Here is a 17,230-nt window from a genome sequence, read left to right as displayed (position 1 = left end):
ACGTAACATACATATGTAGAGGGTATAAATGTGAGCAAATGAGCAGAGATAGTGAACGGCGCAAAAAAAAACCAAAAAGAAACAAAAAAAAAAAAACCCCTTTAGACCCCCCACCCGGAACCCCCCCAGAGCCCATCGAGAACCCCCCCCCTAGCAACCAAGTAGAAAACCACAAGAGACATACAAGGAGCCCCAGCAAAGGAGCACCAACAGATAGATGGGCAGAATCAGAAGAGGCAGGCAAATGTAGGGGAGGTAGGATCAGGCCGGGCAAAGGCGGGGCAGAGAGCCACGTCAAATGGGTAGAACATAAGCCCAGCCGAGGGATTGCGGTCCATGACATGAGCAGAGGAACCCAATATAATGAACGGCGCAGAAAAAAAAAAAAAAAAAAAAAACACAAACCCCCCCCCATACCATAGCATACGAGACAATAAAATAAAATTAATATAAACCCCTTAGACCCCCACACCCGGAACCGTCCCCCCCCCCCCCCAGCACGTAAGAATAGAACCAGATGGGCTAAATCATAGGAAGCAGCCAAATGTAGGGGAGGCAGTATCAGGCCGGGCAAAGACAAGGCAGAGAGCCGTATCAATCATAAGCCCAGCCGAGGGATTGCGGTCACAGCGGACAGCAGGCAGAGAAAAAAAAAAAAAATTTATAAGAATAATGCAAAGCAACAACAAAAATAATAACATGTAAGGTACATAACGGTTGTGCGTTGGCAGGCAGCGATGTCTGGAAACGACATGCGCTAACCACCGGAGTGAGAGGCAGGGCATCTATTCCTCTATAGGACCCAAGCGTCGGGAAACCGAGACCGGCGATGGACGTGGAGAAGAGTCTCGAAGAGAACCACGGGTAGGGCCGGCACGGGGACGCCCGCGAGGGCGAGGTGGTAGATCCAGACGCCGTCCCGGGGTGACAGCAGAGTCGGCCCAGTCGGAGATCTGCACATCTGGGAGATCCAAAAAACGCAGGACGTCAGGGATGTCATCGTAATGCCGGATGGTGAGCGGCCCGCTCCCGTGTCGGATCACCAAGGCAAAGGGGTAGCTCCATCTGTAAGGGATAGAGAGCCTCTGCAATGCTGAAGTCAGGGGGCGTAGGGCCCTCCGGGCCTGCAGGGTCAGGTCAGAAAGATCCTGAAAGAAGGATACCCGGTGACCGTTCAACTGCCAGGTGCCCACCTCCCTCGCACGAGCCATGATTGCCTCCTTAAGCCGAAAATCCGTCAGATGACAGATGATGTCTCTCGGCGGGGCCCCCGGGCCGCCGCGCTGCCGGAGAGCGCGGTGCGCTCTATCAACGGGAAGCGGTGTGTCAGGTGCGCGGTTCAGGAGGTCGTTGAAGAGGCCCATCAGGAGAGCCGGGATATCCTCAGGGGCGTCAGACTCGGGGACTCCCCGCACACGGACATTCTGGCGCCGACCCCGGTTGTCCATGTCCTCAACACGGCGGCGGAGGTCCCTCAAGCACCGTGCATGGCGATCGCTCTCAAGTTGAGCAGAGGACACAATACGGTGCTGTTGGGCCTTCGATTCCTCCAAGGCCAGGACCCTCTGCTCCAGGGAGGACAGGTCCGCTCGAAGCACCGACACCTCGTCCCGGACCACCTGTCGGAGTTCGGTAATGAGCAGGGAGAAGTCCGACTTCCAAGGCGCCGATTGGAACAATTGAAGTACCTCCGGTGGGTGAGATGCGGAAGGTAAGTACGCGAGCGAGGTGGATTCCTCCGCGGACGAAGAGCTGGCCGGAGATGCAGCCTCGTGCGCGCTTGAGGCCCTTGAGCCCCGCGTGGTCAGGTCGGCCGGGGTGCCGAAATATTCCCGGAGGGAAGATGTGGAGGACCGAGGTCGACCCCCGGGGGTCGAGGAGTCAGATCCCGACTTTTTGGAGCGACCCATAATGGGCATGCGGCTATGCGGCGGCGGGTAAGTGCAGGCGGCGGCGGAGCAGTCAGCTCAAGCGGCCATCTCTCTCGGCGGTCAGACACGCCCCCACACATAAGTTTAAAGTAGGTTCAGTGTGCTGAAGTTAGCACCGCTGTAATACAAGTGCATTGAACTGATTAAACGCTTCCATAAAAAACTAGTGTTCATGACAGTAATTATTTAAATGCTATTCACATAAATGGAATTTATATATTAGGCACAGCTACTCCTTTTGGTGTCTTCTGTCAGTAAATTTTTCACAGGGTGCAAGCTACACGTCCATAATGTACTAACATGCCTCTCTTTCGGCTGTGTCCCACACTAATAAATAACGGTTATTTTTTTCCCCAGGCGACTGCCTCAGTTATTTACCAAGGATCTCGCTCTGGTGCAACAGTTCTTTGAAGCCATGAGAAAGGTAGGGGCCTTGTCGTCTACTTTGTTGAATTCAACACTTTTAAACTTTAAAGAAAGATTAACTGATTATAAATTAAATCTATGCACACTCTCACCGTATGGTGCCCAGCCGTCCCCCAACACTTTCTTACCAAGGCGCTTGTCCACTATTGTACCAACCCTAAGTAACATCTCCAATCTGTACCTCCACTGCTTCCTTCCAAATGTATTTAAAGCATGCTTTCTTAAGTCCAATCTTGAAGAAAACTGTCCCTTTGTCGTAGCAGTTTGTTGAACTGCAGCTCCATCTCTTTATTTCCTCTTGCCTCCAAGATTCTTGAATGCCTTGTATGTACCTGGCTTACTGACTTTTGATTCCAACTCCTTTAATTGACTCTCTTCAAGACTGCTCCTTCCAAATGACCAACAATTTACTTGCCACTTAATCCAAGGGTTGTTACTTTTCGTTCTAGACCTTTCTGCTACTTTTGACACAGTTGACCACAGTTTTCTTCAAGCTCCATGCAGTATTGGTCTATTTGTTCTTCTCTAGTTCACATCCTGCCTCTTTAGTCTCACGTTCAGTGACCCTATCTCTTTCTCTTTGTAGGAGGATACAGATGTCAGGCTTTCTATCCAGGAAGCTCTGTCTATGATGGTTGGGGCTTACAATAATCTAGAAGGAGCACAGCTGACGCTCATGGAGGCCCTTGTTGGTTCGTACTTAGTTAAGGTGAAAGAGAGCGCTGTATTTCCTAAATCTTTATGTAACACACATTCAAATATGTAAATTAGTTTATAAACTCATAAATGTATTAGCTCCATGGACTTGTTCTCTAGGTGACTACCAGCAACTCTTTGTGTTAATTCATAGCACTCATTACATTAAATATTTCTCCTCTTCTTCTATGTGACAACATCAGCTTTTGTCTCCCGATTACTTTTCAGCCTGAAGTTCAAGTTCGACAGGTTGCTGTGAAGTTTGCCAGTAGTGTTTTTGCTCCTGACCACATCCCATCAAGATATTTGCTTTTGCTCTCCGCTGGAGATCCGTAAGACTTGTATTACTTCTTGGGTTTATGACAATGCATGTGTTTTTTTTTTTTTAGTTTTGGTTTGCATTGTAGTGAATAATAACCCCTTAAGGACAATGGGCTTTGTCATTAAGGGGTTAACTACTGGAGCAACATAGATAGCTTAAAACTGTTTTTACTATAAATATAGTTTTGCATTGCATTTCTTTTAAAGTTTTAATATATTTGCAGGAGAGAAGAAGTGCATGGAGAAGCCCAGAGAGCCCTTCGGATGGTCGTGCCTGGCAAAGATGAGAAAGATGCCCCTCCACAGAAACTTCCCTCTTTCCCGGTGATGGTCAGTCACATCTTGGAAAAGGTATTTAGAATGGCTGATATATCCGTTCTATGTCTTTGAATTGTGTAGTTATGCCCCTGATCATTGCTGCTGTAGAACCATGCACATATTATGCATTCCTTAGGTTCATATTGCTTCATAATGGAGTATATTTTTTCCATTCTAGGCTTCCAGCCGGATGAAGATGCCTGTAAAGTTTGTGACTACAACGTCAGTGCTCCCATTTAACCCTGCTGCTTTTTTAGAGGTATGATATGAATACATAATCTCTCTGAACTCATTTGCTAAACTCTATAATCTAACAATTTAGACATTTTAATGTTGCTGTTTTAATGTGTTTTTTTTTTTTCTCTTATCACCCAGATAATCTTGTACTTAAGAATGTGCCTGGCTCACAGCGCTGGGGTTTCACCTACCTGCCAGTCTTTAGCGGATATGCAAGACCAAGCTCCTGCTCTGGGGCGCTACATAAGAGAACTAATGTCCAGTGGTCTCACTGCCCGAGAATCCTCCTCTACAAAGAATGGTGACATGAACCCGGTGGAAATGTACATAAACCTAATCCAGCAATTGCTAACTGCAGGTGGAGGTAAAATATTTCCATTTTTTTTTTCTCATTAAAAAAATTTTTTTTTTAATTAAGGTGTACGTATACTTTAGTGATATTCTGAATCTTTGTATGTCTTGCAGGGCTGCCTGTCATGTACTGCCTTCTCGAAGTAGTCTCTGTCTATCCACAAAGACTTTCTGCCACACTAATAGAATCCACCGATTGGATAAAGGTATGAGGCATATTGTTATATATACTCTTTCTACGACGCTGAAAAGGATACTATAAATCAGAAGAATTTGTTTATCTTGCTTCGTCTTTAATATGTAAATTTAAAGTTACCATATTAACCCAAGAGAAGATGGTCAAAGTTTCATTAAGCCAAAATAAAAAAAGTAGAATGGCATAAGCTTTCTAAGACAGCATAAGTTTATTCATTAGATGGAGTTGCTCTGCCTGAGAAATATATCTGACGTCCCTAAAGTTTGTGACTTTACATATCATCTTTCTTTGTTGGCCAAATAAACGTTTTTACCATTGACTAAAGACTCCACTTTTCTTTGACTAGAATGTCTCTAAAGATGGTCACGTATGTGGAGGGGTGTCATGTTTTGCCCAGATTTTTAATTAGTTTCAGTATTGCCATTTTGAAGGTTGTTCTTGGAAGGAACCAAGTATTAATAAACTGCTAGTGTGGTTTAATGTGTCTCTTTGCAGAGTCTGATGGTTTCCAATAAGGAAGAGATGCGAGAGCTAGCAGCTCAGCTATACGCAGTAGTAGTCTCTACCATGTCTGGACCTGAATTAAGATGTAAGCTGCAGAGTCTTATTAAGAGTGCCAAGGACAACCATGTAAGTGAAGGAAAAAAGTTTCATTGTGTCACCTTTAAACTGCTATTAATAGAAGTACTTTCTATTTTTATTTATAGTAATGACCCAACTTATAGTGCCTATTCTACTAGTAACATAGCCTTCTTTGAATGTCATTTACAGACCCCTGAAGCTCAGCATGGGTCTCTTCTTGCCCTGGGCTACCTGATTGGGAGGTATCTGGCCAAAGCGCACAGGGCTGATGGAGAACTGCATGATCTGGAGAAAGCTGAATCTGCTACTATGTCTGAGCAGGATGAAATCATCCAAACCTGTGTAGAAACTATTGGTAAAATAGTATTTTGGGTTTTTTTCAGTCCACGGCACTCCGCTCTTTCCACAAACCATGTTTAATATCTTTATTGTGAGACACACTTGTACAGGTAGAAAGTTTTGGGTTTTTTTCTCTTCCCCACATTTATTTTTTCCTTATTTAAAACTGGTGCTTTGACTGCTTTAGTTAGGTCTTAAAATGTTTTATTATACAATATATACATATTTATGAAAAACATAAACTAAAGCACCAATGATATACTTGCTTTCATATGGCTTGCAGTTTTTCATATGTTTTCTTTTGCTTAGGCTTGTTTTTGGACAACCCTTCTCCTCTGTTATCGGTGGCAGCCATTACAGCTTTGGGAGAGATTGGAAGAAGTGGAGCCCTGCCCATTCCAGACAATGGTTCTGGTTTTACCAAGAAGCGACTTGTGGAAAATTTGCTGGCACGGATACCTTCTGGAAAGGAAACCAACAAGGCAGGCTATATGTTTTTCAGAGTTTCTCTTTTTTTTTTTGTAGTTTGGATTTTTGTACACTTTTGAAAAGCTCTATTTGTATCATTTTAGGGGCCAGCTACTGTCACAACAAAACATTAACCAGGACTATTTTTACATGGATATAAATTGTTCACAGCTTAAAAACAATGTTGAAAAAAATGCTGAAGTATATTCATTAACTTGCCCTGATTAAGAATTGACCACATATACCTGGGATACTTGTCTATTTTGGAAATTATAGGCCAAATATTACAACAATTACAAGCAGTCTAATGTCAGTAGTGGTCACAGATCATTTTGCCACATTTCAGGCAGCCATGTTGTCACCAATCTCTGTAAAAGTTTGATAGTTCTACTTATTTGTGTTTTTACACAGACATTGCCATGTTAGCTGACTCAATTTAAATTACCTCCGTAAAAAGTAGTCAACCCAGCATATGTATTTTTTTAAGGTAACTGGGGAATGCTGTAGTGGGGTGAAAAACATATTTGACAGGCACATAGAGAACACGATGCATACAGCTGAGGATACTCTGAATAGCCGTCAGGGGATTCCTGTGGTGAGACCCCTGGTTGCTGTTTGCAGACCCATGACTGCTCTGTCAATGGGGCTGCAACACACACACGCACACACACACACACTCACACACGCACACATAAACACACACACCATGCATTTCCTCAGTAAGGTATTGTAGCAGGAGACCCGATCCATGATGTCAGCAGTGTTGTCACTGGCGGGAAATGCCCTTTTGAATGTGTTCAATCTGATGGCTCTGAGCCACAAATTGTGCAAAAAGGCCATAGAATAGGATATGTGTCTGGTCCTAAAGGGACCAGCATTTTGTGAGGTATCGCTACGTCCACATTTTTTTCCCCTGTTAAGTACAAGCCTCTTAAATTAAATATAGCCTTAGCAACTCAACTGCCCATTGTCACTTTGCTGGAACATACCTTCCCTGTGCTGTGCACTATACGTTTCTCACTTCTAACTGGTGAGGATCAGACTATGTCTTATGGATAATTAGGCAGTAAACATAGTGACAGACCTGTTCCTCATACAGCTTTCCATAAATATTCTATTTGCAGGCAAAAGAGAGAGCTATTAGGACACTTGGTTATTTACCGGTCGGAGATGGTAACTTCCCTCATCAGAAAATGCTGCTTCAAGGTCTTATGGAGTCGGTTGAAGTAAGTGATTTATTTGTGAGCTGTTTGATTTTGTTTGCTTTATTATTAATATTATTATTTGCACTGATTCATTCAATTTAAAAAATAAAAAAAATATTTTGGTTCCATAATACCTAATTCCACTTGCATCAACTTGCAATTGTTAGGCATAACTTACGTTCTCTCTAGTGGGCTATAGAAGCCTAACTAGTGTAACTTTACATGTGAGGGTGCAGTCAACGGACTCATATACCTGTGTAGAACATTATGGCTCACAAGGAGACCAGCTCACAATTAGCTTTTTAGTTTTTTGTTATGATGGCTATACACTTTGTTTTTTGTTTTTTTTCCCCCGCTCTAGTAATTTCCTCGTATTTCGGTTTTTATTCCAGGCAAAACAAATTGAGCTTCAGTTCACTGTTGGAGAAGCCATTACAAATGCTGCCGTTGGTACCAAATCATCCGCCACTAGGGATGTTTGGGTTGTTGCAGAGGAGGATTACAATCCCCCAGCAGGTAACCAATTAGAATCTTTCTTCTAATAGCATCGGAAATCTATCATTATTTGTAATGTGTGCAGAAAACGTAACTTTTAGAGAATACACCCAGATTTCTCTGCTGAGATTTCTTTTGGTCTTTCTTTCTACTTCCAGGTTTCTTAAATGCAAAACGTTGTTCTTGAATTTGTTGAATTATGTAAATTTTACAATTGTCCTGTAAAAATTAGCAAATGCAGCATTTTGGAAAATGTGTCTACAAATTTAAATAACCATTCCAGTATTGGAAAGCTGTATGTTATTGAGTGAGGGCAGTTATCTTAATTCATTCTTGCTAGAAATTGGATGACTAGTAAGACTATCTCTCTTGTTTTGTGGAACGTGCCCGGTATTAATATATCATTTAATAGTTATTTAGCAATGTTAAGCTGTGCCTTTGCCAGACAAAAAAGTTCTATGTAAGAACATCTGTTTCACATATAAAGGGCAATCCTGGAGAAAAGTGAGAAAAGTGGTGCAATTACAAAATCAACCATTGGAATGTATAGACTCACTGACTGGCCAGTTTTAGTACTTTAGGTATAACCCATGATTGTTTTTTATTTATTTTATTTTTTGGTTAGATGTGAAAGTGAACGACGAGGTTCCGTGGGTTTTGGATCAGGTTCTTAACAAGCATGTAGTCAGCATCAACCCACATGTCAGACAAGCATCTTGTATATGGCTACTTTCTCTAGTGAAAAAGCTGAACAAACATCAAGAAGTAAAGGTAGGCCTATATTCACTTCACTCTTAACTCAAGCTGGTGGCTTAATTTACCCCTTCAGTCCTGGGGGGGGGTTTCATAACCAAAGGGCCAAGATATTTTTTACCATATTTTTGATTCCCTTTTCCATGTTTGATGAACCCAAATTATACAGTACATCATTTTGTTCAGGAGAAGTAGGGCCTTTTTAAATTAATAGAAATGCATAAAACATAATAATTAGTGGTAATAGATGATAAAACCTATACTAAAAATAGTACATCCATGCTTTACTTATTTCTCTATATTATATACTTCATATCCAATTATTGACTTACAGGGTTTGGGACTAGTGATTTTTTTAAAATATTTTTTTTATTGTGGGAGGGCTGAGGGGCACTTTATTTATTTATTTTTTGCACTGTTTCAGAAGCAGTATGGCTCAAGATCCCTTTCGGGATCTCTCATACGTTTGTTATGCCAGTGATGTTATGGTGACATCACAGGGCTCCAAATAGATTTTTTTTTTTTTTTTTTAATTTTTATTTAATTTCTCATTTTGTCAGCAGTGACACCTACCAGAAGGGAATGCACGATCGGGCATTCCTTGAATAACAGTGTACCGGCGCTCTCAGCAAGTGCTGTTACACACCATTAGTCGTAAGGAACATAGTGAATGCTGGCTTCTGCCAACGGGGGGGGGGGGGGGGAAGGCTCTCAATAGATACATGGGAGATCAGGCTATGTCCCTGTCGCTGCAACAAAGTCAGGATTTGCCTGTATGTCCTAATGAGCTTCTTGCCACATGTTTTAAGGATGGACAGGTACATCCTAAGGGGACTGAATAGCATAGCTAGACCTCATACAAATGATTAATGCAACTGTATGAAAGCATTAGATTATGTGAAAACAAGAACTGTTTCCAAAAATTTAACAAATATATACGTAGAGGGTATTTGATAACATTCTTTGTTGTCACATACCTAACATGTCTTCTCACCAAATCTATTTTACTATTTTACAATTCTTCTGGTGTTTTCGATTTCTTCTTGTAGTCTAAGCTGAAAGAGACCCAGAGTGCCTTCATATCAATCCTTAGTGATAGTGATGGTATGTATTTCTTTGTCTTCAATAAATATTCTCAGCACTAAGATTATAACATTTCAGGATTATTTACTTTTTTGTGTGAGAAATGAGAAGTTTGAAGAGATTGTTTTTGATCAGAATTGTATGAGGAATACATGTGTAATTGGTACAAGGGCTTTCATTGCTGTGAAATGCATGGTATATAGACTGTTCAGAGTGTATGTAGCTCTTTTCTGTTACAAGGATTTGAAATGGCTTTTTGCAGCAGGCACTTTTTACACCGTTAGGCTGATAAATGGACTGAGATATTTATAGCTTAACTCCTTTGAACTTATTATATAAATATTATGGAATGTTTGTCTTTGATCATCGCCTAAGAACCAAAAGAAAAATTGGATTGCTTATTATACACAATCTGTTACAGAACTTAGCCAAGATGTTGCATCAAAAGGTCTTGGGTTGGTATTTGAACTGGGCAGTGAGCAAGACCAACAGGAGCTGGTGTCCATACTTGTAGAGACGCTCATGACTGGGAAAAGGTAGAGTGATTCCTTGTCTTTTATGGTTTTTGACATTGCTTAATATCGGTTGATATCCATATAACTTTTTTTATTACAAATATTTTTTTTTTTTTACCATCAGTGGCAGTGGCGTCGGTACAGGGGGGCAAGGGGGGGGCAATTACCCAGGACAGTCCTTGACTGCTAACGACGGCACCATGCCGTCACTAGCACTATCTTACCTTGATGGAGGTCTGTGGACCTTCATCACCACCTACCCCGGCGATCTGCCCCTCACACAGAAGGGCATCACCGGGGCCACCCAATCTGCCCGGTGACGTCTCGCGCAATGACACGATGACGTCACCGCGCAACTTTATTAACAACTGACAATTGTCAGTTAAAGAGGTATGGGGGCATGCTGCTTAGATGCCTGTATCTCAGGCATCTAAGCAGCTACATACCCCCAACATATACCATTGGAAAGGTAATCGCCTCACCTTTCCAACGGTATATAGATTGTAAAAAAAAGAATAAAAAATATTAAGTTAAAAAAAATAAAAGTGTAAAAAAAATGATTTGGGGGTCTCTAAAGGCAGATAAAAAAAATCAAAATTGCCTAGAGACCCCCAAATTAAATTATTTAAACATAAACTACTTTAACTTAAAAAAAAAAAAAAAGTTTAAGTATTCTAGCTAAATGATCACTGTGGTAGCCAATGTTACCACAGCGATCATATAGCTATAAAAAGTCACATTCCCTTTTTAAAAATGGCCGATACTAATTTTTAATCCTATGATCCCTTTGATCATGGGGTTAAATTTAGCCAACGGTAGAGGGAGGCAATTTTTGAAATCCTGATGAACTGCAAATATTATTAAAATCAGCCATTTAGCCTGTGCGGTACGTGAGTAACCATCTCATCCCTGGAGCGCCTTGCATTTTTACTGCAAAACTTATTTTTGCTGTAAAAGTGATTTTTTTTTTTTTCTCCTTTTACCATCATTTCTTTGGGCTTGTAAGGGAAAAGAATGGTGTGTGCTACTGTGAGTAAATGTATGGAAAGAATGGCGTGTGCTTCTGTGAGTGAATGGAGATATGAAAGGCGTGTGAATGATCAGTAATTAGGGTTGAAGCCTTGACGTGGCATTACTGCTCACGTGGGAAGTTAAATTATGGCACAAAAAGTACACATTTGCAAAAACGACATCCCTTGGCGCATCAAATGAGGGGCTGCATGTATTTCTAGTACAAACCTGGAGTGCGCAAGACACAAATGAACATGTCGTTATGGTTAGAAAAAACATATTTTCAAGCCAAAGCGACATATTCCATCATTATTTGTGCACTCAACTTTTGTCCTAGAAATACATGTAGCCCCTCATTTGAAGCTCCAAGGGGTGTAGTTTTTTAAAATGGATGAATTGTCTGAATGAGGGAGAGCATGAGTTAATATGTGGATGAACTGTCTGAATGAGGGAGAGCATGAGTAAATGTGATTGTGTGTATCATAGATGTATAATTGTGGAAGGGCAAAGATGGCACTAGCAGGATGTTTGAGCCTTGGGGAACAGGATGGCACAGGCAGGGTGTATATGGGACAAAGATGGCAAATCTTATGTGTGTTATCTGGGTGCTTGCCAGGTTCTATGTGGGCAGCGTGGTTGGGGTGTGCAACCTGTGATCTATCCCTGTAATTTAGGGGGTTTTAAATATACCTTTAATGCCGTGTTTTTATGTGAATTCCGATTGATCTGTACATGCAAAGCTTGGTTTGTGTGTTCTTCTGTAGATCCATATCTGCTATGCTATGTTTGCATACATTATTTATGTATACCTGCAAATACAGGGTTTGTCTTGTCTTGTTCAGTTGATTAATACCTGCAATGCTGTTTCCATGTATTGATTTGATCTATACCTGCAATGCTACATTTCATATATTATTATTGTATACCTGCAAATACAGGATTTGTATGTCTGATTCTGTTTATTTGATATATACCTTCAGTGCTGAGATCACAAGTGAATTTCAATTGATCTATACATGCAAAGCTGGGTTTGTGTGTTAATGTGTTGATCTATACCTGCTATCGGCAGCAGGGTCTAATATTTATATATATATATATATATATATATCGGCAGCAGGGACTAATATTAGGCCCTGAAATCATTTAGTGGAAAAGTTAAGGCATTGTGTTGTTTAAAGGATTTCAAGGATTAGTCGTACTAAGCTTCAGGCTTCCCATGTTGAATGATCAAGTATTGTATTGTCCAATAACAAAAGTATCATTCCATAGCACATTACTTTTGGCAATATATATATTATGTATGTGTGTGTTTTTTCAGTGGTATGATTTAATGGTGGAAATTATTAATGCCCCCCCAGTTTGACTGTGGTATCTTGTGTGCCCCCCCTATATATTGTTTCTAGAGTCGACACTGATCAGTGGGCACAAGTTAGGTCTAGATCATAGTCTAATTTGCCAAAAATACCGTGGGACTAGCTCAGCCATGACCAAGCGTGGTTTACATAGCTGGCCTTGTGGTGAATCCCCTGCCAGGGGAGATTCCAACTTTTAGCTCTCTGCTGCCTTATGTCACAATATCAAACTGACTTAGCCTCTAAGGGCCATCTAGAACTGAAATGCAATGTAGATTTCCTCAGAAGGAGGGAACCAACAACTCCACATATCTCTGTCTGACCACCACCTTCTTACCTACAACCTCGCTATACTTCCTACCCCTCCTTTACCTAGAAAAGCATCTGCATACCTGTAGAAACTTTCTGGAGAAAATCACAATTAAAGAAGGACTTTGCACACTATAAATTCATGCTCTGTTTCCCTGCCCTCCACATCGCCAACCATTAAATGTACTTTGTTTCATCATCAATTCCTTCTCTCCCATCCCTAAATGTCTGTTTTATTATTTTAGCACCCTCCTCTATTCCACAGTACTCCCTCCTCTTCTGACTTCTTTGCCCAAGACCTTGCTAGCCATTTTAAAAATAAAATTGCATCCTGAATAACGCTCCTAGAGAGTGTACTTAGCCCTACCCTAATCCATCTATTAACCACTTCCGTTTAACTGTGTTGCCATCCCTCTTCAAATAACCCCCACCTGCCCCGCTCTAGATCCCTCATCCCCAACTAAATACCATCTTATATCCTTTCTTACACTGGCCTCCAAACTACTAGAAAGTTCTACAATCTCTGTATCAGTTGAGAATTCCGCAATGTACCCAACAGACCAAGTTCACTCAAATCCACCCTCTATTTCACCACTTGGCTCACCAAATCATAACACCTTCATTGGTGAAATATTTCCAGAATTTGCCATTTCTTTGCACAAGACGCGGAATACCAAAATACTAATCCGTTCCCTTGTGTTATCCATCTGGATTATTGCAACTACCTACTATTTGCCCTCTCTCTTCTGCCTTTCACCTCTCCCATCCACTGTGATGGTCCTCCAGAATGAAAGTTAAACCCCCTAAAACTGACCCACATAGCTGTTATCTCCAAATATCCTCTTAATTGCCCTCTTCGCACTTCCCACAACATGTATCTCTTCTACAACATCGGCCTCTTATCCATGATTTTACTCAAACTGCCCCTAAAATCTGTTACAGGGGCAGTTTGCGTAAAATCATAATGTTATCTCCTGTTAACTCTAACTTTAGAGAAGCATGGAACCTTAACTCCTTAATACCCTCAACCTGCATCCTAAGAAACCATCCATTTTCTCAACTTTCAAGATCGCCACATCTCCCTCGATACAAATAAAGAATACTCACCCAGGCAGTCTTATGCTAGTGTCCAACTTTATGGTGTATTGTTTTGTTTTTTTACAGTTCGGTAAGACATGGACCTATGAATATTAGACACTGTATATATTTGCGTTTTGATAGCAGAATTGTCAAAATACCTGTTAGCAGCTGCTTCATTTTCATCCTGTGCAGGTGTAACTAGGCATATATTTTCTTACATCTAATTTCACATTATAAATAAGAGTATTTATTTATTTTGTAGAGTGAGGCATGAAGTTGCTGGAGATACAGAGGTCTTTCAGGGAGTTTCTCTTGGAAAAACACCAGATGGGTAAGTGTATAGCTGTACCTTTTTTTAAAAAGTAAAATCAGATACAAATAAATTTCTAGCAGAGCCGGAGTTAATGCTCGCTCCAAATGGCAACCAGATCGGCCAATGCACACAACATCACATACAATTATTTACTCAAAGTACCTTTCGTTTGTGCCTTTTTGTTTTTTCAACCATTTTTCCTTATGTAAGTCTTAATTAGGGCTGAAACAACTAATCGATCATGAAAATCGTTGTCAACGATGGGAGGGGGGAGGAGGCAGAGTGGAGTATGGGAGGGGGGAGGGGCCAGAGTGGTGTATGGGAGGGGGGAGGAGGCAGAGTGGTGTATGGGAGGGGGGAGGAGGCAGAGTGGTGTATGGGAGGGGGGAGGAGGCAGAGTGGTGTATGGGAGGGGGAGGAGCCAGAGTGGTGTATGGGAGGAGGAGGAGGCAGAGTGGTGTATGGGGGGTATTATGAATTTCAGGGCATATAGGGGATATTAGGCATATCAGGGGGGGCATAAAACATATCTGGGGGTAAAAGGTATATCAGGGGGCTCAGTTGCATATCACTGGCATATAAGGAGTATAAGGCATATCGGGGGCACAGTGGCATATCAGGGGGCACAGTGGAATCTCTGGCATATAAGAGGTATAAGGCATATATGGGGGCAGAGTGGCAAGCTGGGGGTCAGATGTGCATAACCGGGGGCAGTTTGGTAAATAAAAATTTTTTTTAACAAGGCTTTCTTCTCATAGTTTTTATTAAATATGAAAATAGTTAACATATGAATTAATATTTACTAATAACTTTGCAATAAAACCTAGTTTGAGAAACACTGTGTTTGGGTTCTTGTAGCTTTTATTATTATGTCAGTAAACTAAGAAGGTGAATAGAGAGAGAGAGAGAGAGGCCATTGCAATAAAGAGATGAAAGTGTAAATTGTACGTTTTTTATTACATTATTTTAAATAGAAAAAAAATTATCCGATTAATCGAAAAAATAATCGGCCAACTAATCGATTATTAAAATCGTTAGTTGCAGCCCTAGTCTTAATCGCTCCTTGATCTTGTTTTATCTTAAGGATAAGACTTGAAACCATAGTAATTGGTTTTATTTTTTTAACCACAGACAGGGACTGTCTACATACAAGGAGCTGTGCGCGTTGGCTAGTGACCTCAGCCAACCAGACCTCATCTATAAGTTCATGAACCTGGCTAACCACCATGCCATGTGGAATTCGCGAAAGGTAATTATTTTCAAGTGGGTCTGTACCCCCAGACTTTCTTTGTACTGACATGGTTTCAGAAGTTCTATGCAGTATGTTTTTCACACTGGCCAATTCAAACTGGACACTTAGGATTTGTTGCACTGTTCTTATGTTCTTACAATAACACGGAAACCACAAGGCTTTACATGGAAATGTTGTGGATTTTAACCTTTTTTTTCTATGGTCCTTAGTATGGTCTTGTGTTTAGGAAAGCCTTATGCCTATCCAAAGCATGTTTAAATTTGCTCGCCAAATAAAATAGATCTACCTTCCAGCAGAAGTTATCTACTTCTCAACAATCCTATGCTACTTTTACTGGTCAACCCGCCATCTGATGCAAATTAATAACATTAAAGAATCATATTGGTTAAGTATGACAACACATCAGTATAAATAAGTAACTTTTTTTTCCTGTCATCCAGTGGCAGTACAAGTGGGTAGTAATCTTACTCGGGACAAGTAGAACCTAAAAGTGAATAAACAGTTAAAATATCCGAAGCCCCTCCTCCTTACCCATAAAAACCGGCACCTCTCCAAAGATGGCAGTTTTTTTCTTGTCCCTTTCAGGGACGGACGGTAGAATCTTCAGTTCTGGACGGACTTGCTGGTGAGGCGCATGGGTTGCTGCCTGGGGGTTCCTCTTCCTCCGATTGCTCCCCGGGTGGTGAGCAGAGAGAGGCTTTTCCTTCCGTAGCGGTTCGCGTTACGGAAGATGACTGTTATGCATCCTTTTGTATTTGTGATGCGGGAGCATGCGCATTACGGTGGAACGCACGCCCGGGTGTCGTTGCGTTCCACTGAAGATCCGATCGCGCTACTGAGCATGCGCGAATCGGATCTTCCGGAGGGCGGCATTTTTGAATGTCTAACTGCAGGAGCATTGCCAGTACAGGATTACCGTGTCACCAGCCCCCCCACACGGTTCAGAGGAGTTTAGGGTAAGATATTTTATTTATCTTGGCTCTATACTTTCTCTGCCCTCATATAAAAAAAAAAAAAAGATTTTTTTTTTTTTTAACCTCTGTTTTCTTTTATCAGATGTCTAGTCCGGTTCCTATAGAAATTCCGGAGAAAGATAAAAGGCCACCGGCTCCCAGAAAAGCTACTTCTAAATCCAAGCATGTGGCTTGTTCAGAGTGTGCTACTCCTCTCCCGGATGGTTGTCGTAAGAAAATGTGTAATTCATGCTCGGCGGAACAACTTGCTACTGAAAAGCAAAAAGATTTGCATTCCTTCCTGGGTTGGTTCCAGGAGAATTTGGCCCAGACCTTTGAAGCTTTTCAACTTTCTGCTGCTCATTCCCAGGAGAAAAGGAAGGAAAGTTCGCATAAACGCAAGAGGTCCAGATCATCATCTAGATCAGACCTTTCCTCCGGTGAAATCTCTCACTCATCTCTTTCTACTTCAAGTAATAGTTCAGAAGATGAGGTTTTTTTCCCTCCTCAGGAGCTTCGTAAGCTTTTTAAGGAGGTTTCGCGTCTGTTACTAGAGGAGGATTCAGAGAAGGTTAAAGGTTTTCCGGTTCTTCCGAAATTAACAGAACTTATGGAAAGAGAATGGAAGCACCCAGGTAAAAGAGCCTTTATTTCAAAACAGTTCAGACAACTGTTTAAACTTCAAGGGGAAGACACATGGGATGATCCCCCTAAAGTGGACTTCCAAATTGCACAACTTTCCAAAAAGACGACCATTCCAATTGGAGGGGTGTCAGGTCTTAAAGACCCCATGGATAGAAGGGCAGAAACTTCGTGCAGGCGCATATTTCAGGCTGCAGGTTCGCAGTGTAAGGCAACGGTGGCCAGCGCAGCGGTGGCTAGAGCCCAGAATATTTGGATTCACGCCTTGGGAGAATGTCTCTCCGATGACTCAGATTCTGAGATTTCCAGACTCCTTAACAGGTTAAAGCTCTCCAATAGTTTTTTGTTGGATTCATCTCATGAATCTCTTAAATTATCGGCCAGAACTATGGGATTGTCCTC

General features: G+C 41.5%; 1 protein-coding gene across 1 annotated transcript in view; it reads left to right on the top strand.

Moving 5' to 3' along the window:
- The window catches only part of LOC149284274 (proteasome adapter and scaffold protein ECM29-like), a 51,044-nt gene that overhangs the window by 18,655 nt on the left and 15,159 nt on the right, over positions 1 to 17,230 (top strand). Inside the window, exons 13-29 of the mRNA XM_089496964.1 lie at positions 2,289 to 2,355; positions 2,944 to 3,066; positions 3,282 to 3,385; positions 3,599 to 3,725; positions 3,871 to 3,951; positions 4,068 to 4,293; positions 4,395 to 4,486; positions 4,972 to 5,106; positions 5,248 to 5,413; positions 5,707 to 5,879; positions 6,990 to 7,091; positions 7,463 to 7,586; positions 8,191 to 8,336; positions 9,368 to 9,422; positions 9,823 to 9,937; positions 13,931 to 13,999; positions 15,113 to 15,230. Of these exons, the coding sequence (XP_089353090.1) occupies positions 2,289 to 2,355; positions 2,944 to 3,066; positions 3,282 to 3,385; positions 3,599 to 3,725; positions 3,871 to 3,951; positions 4,068 to 4,293; positions 4,395 to 4,486; positions 4,972 to 5,106; positions 5,248 to 5,413; positions 5,707 to 5,879; positions 6,990 to 7,091; positions 7,463 to 7,586; positions 8,191 to 8,336; positions 9,368 to 9,422; positions 9,823 to 9,937; positions 13,931 to 13,999; positions 15,113 to 15,230 (2,023 nt within the window). The remainder of the gene's footprint in view (positions 1 to 2,288; positions 2,356 to 2,943; positions 3,067 to 3,281; positions 3,386 to 3,598; positions 3,726 to 3,870; positions 3,952 to 4,067; positions 4,294 to 4,394; positions 4,487 to 4,971; positions 5,107 to 5,247; positions 5,414 to 5,706; positions 5,880 to 6,989; positions 7,092 to 7,462; positions 7,587 to 8,190; positions 8,337 to 9,367; positions 9,423 to 9,822; positions 9,938 to 13,930; positions 14,000 to 15,112; positions 15,231 to 17,230) is intronic.

The sequence above is a fragment of the Sceloporus occidentalis genome, unplaced genomic scaffold, assembly GCF_023333645.1.
Source record: "Sceloporus occidentalis isolate IW3139 unplaced genomic scaffold, rSceOcc1.0.p SCAF_96, whole genome shotgun sequence".
Classification (NCBI taxonomy): Eukaryota; Metazoa; Chordata; class Lepidosauria; order Squamata; family Phrynosomatidae; genus Sceloporus; species Sceloporus occidentalis.
Note: the sequence above shows the minus strand (reverse complement) of the source record. Positions and strands in the feature narration are given on the sequence as shown.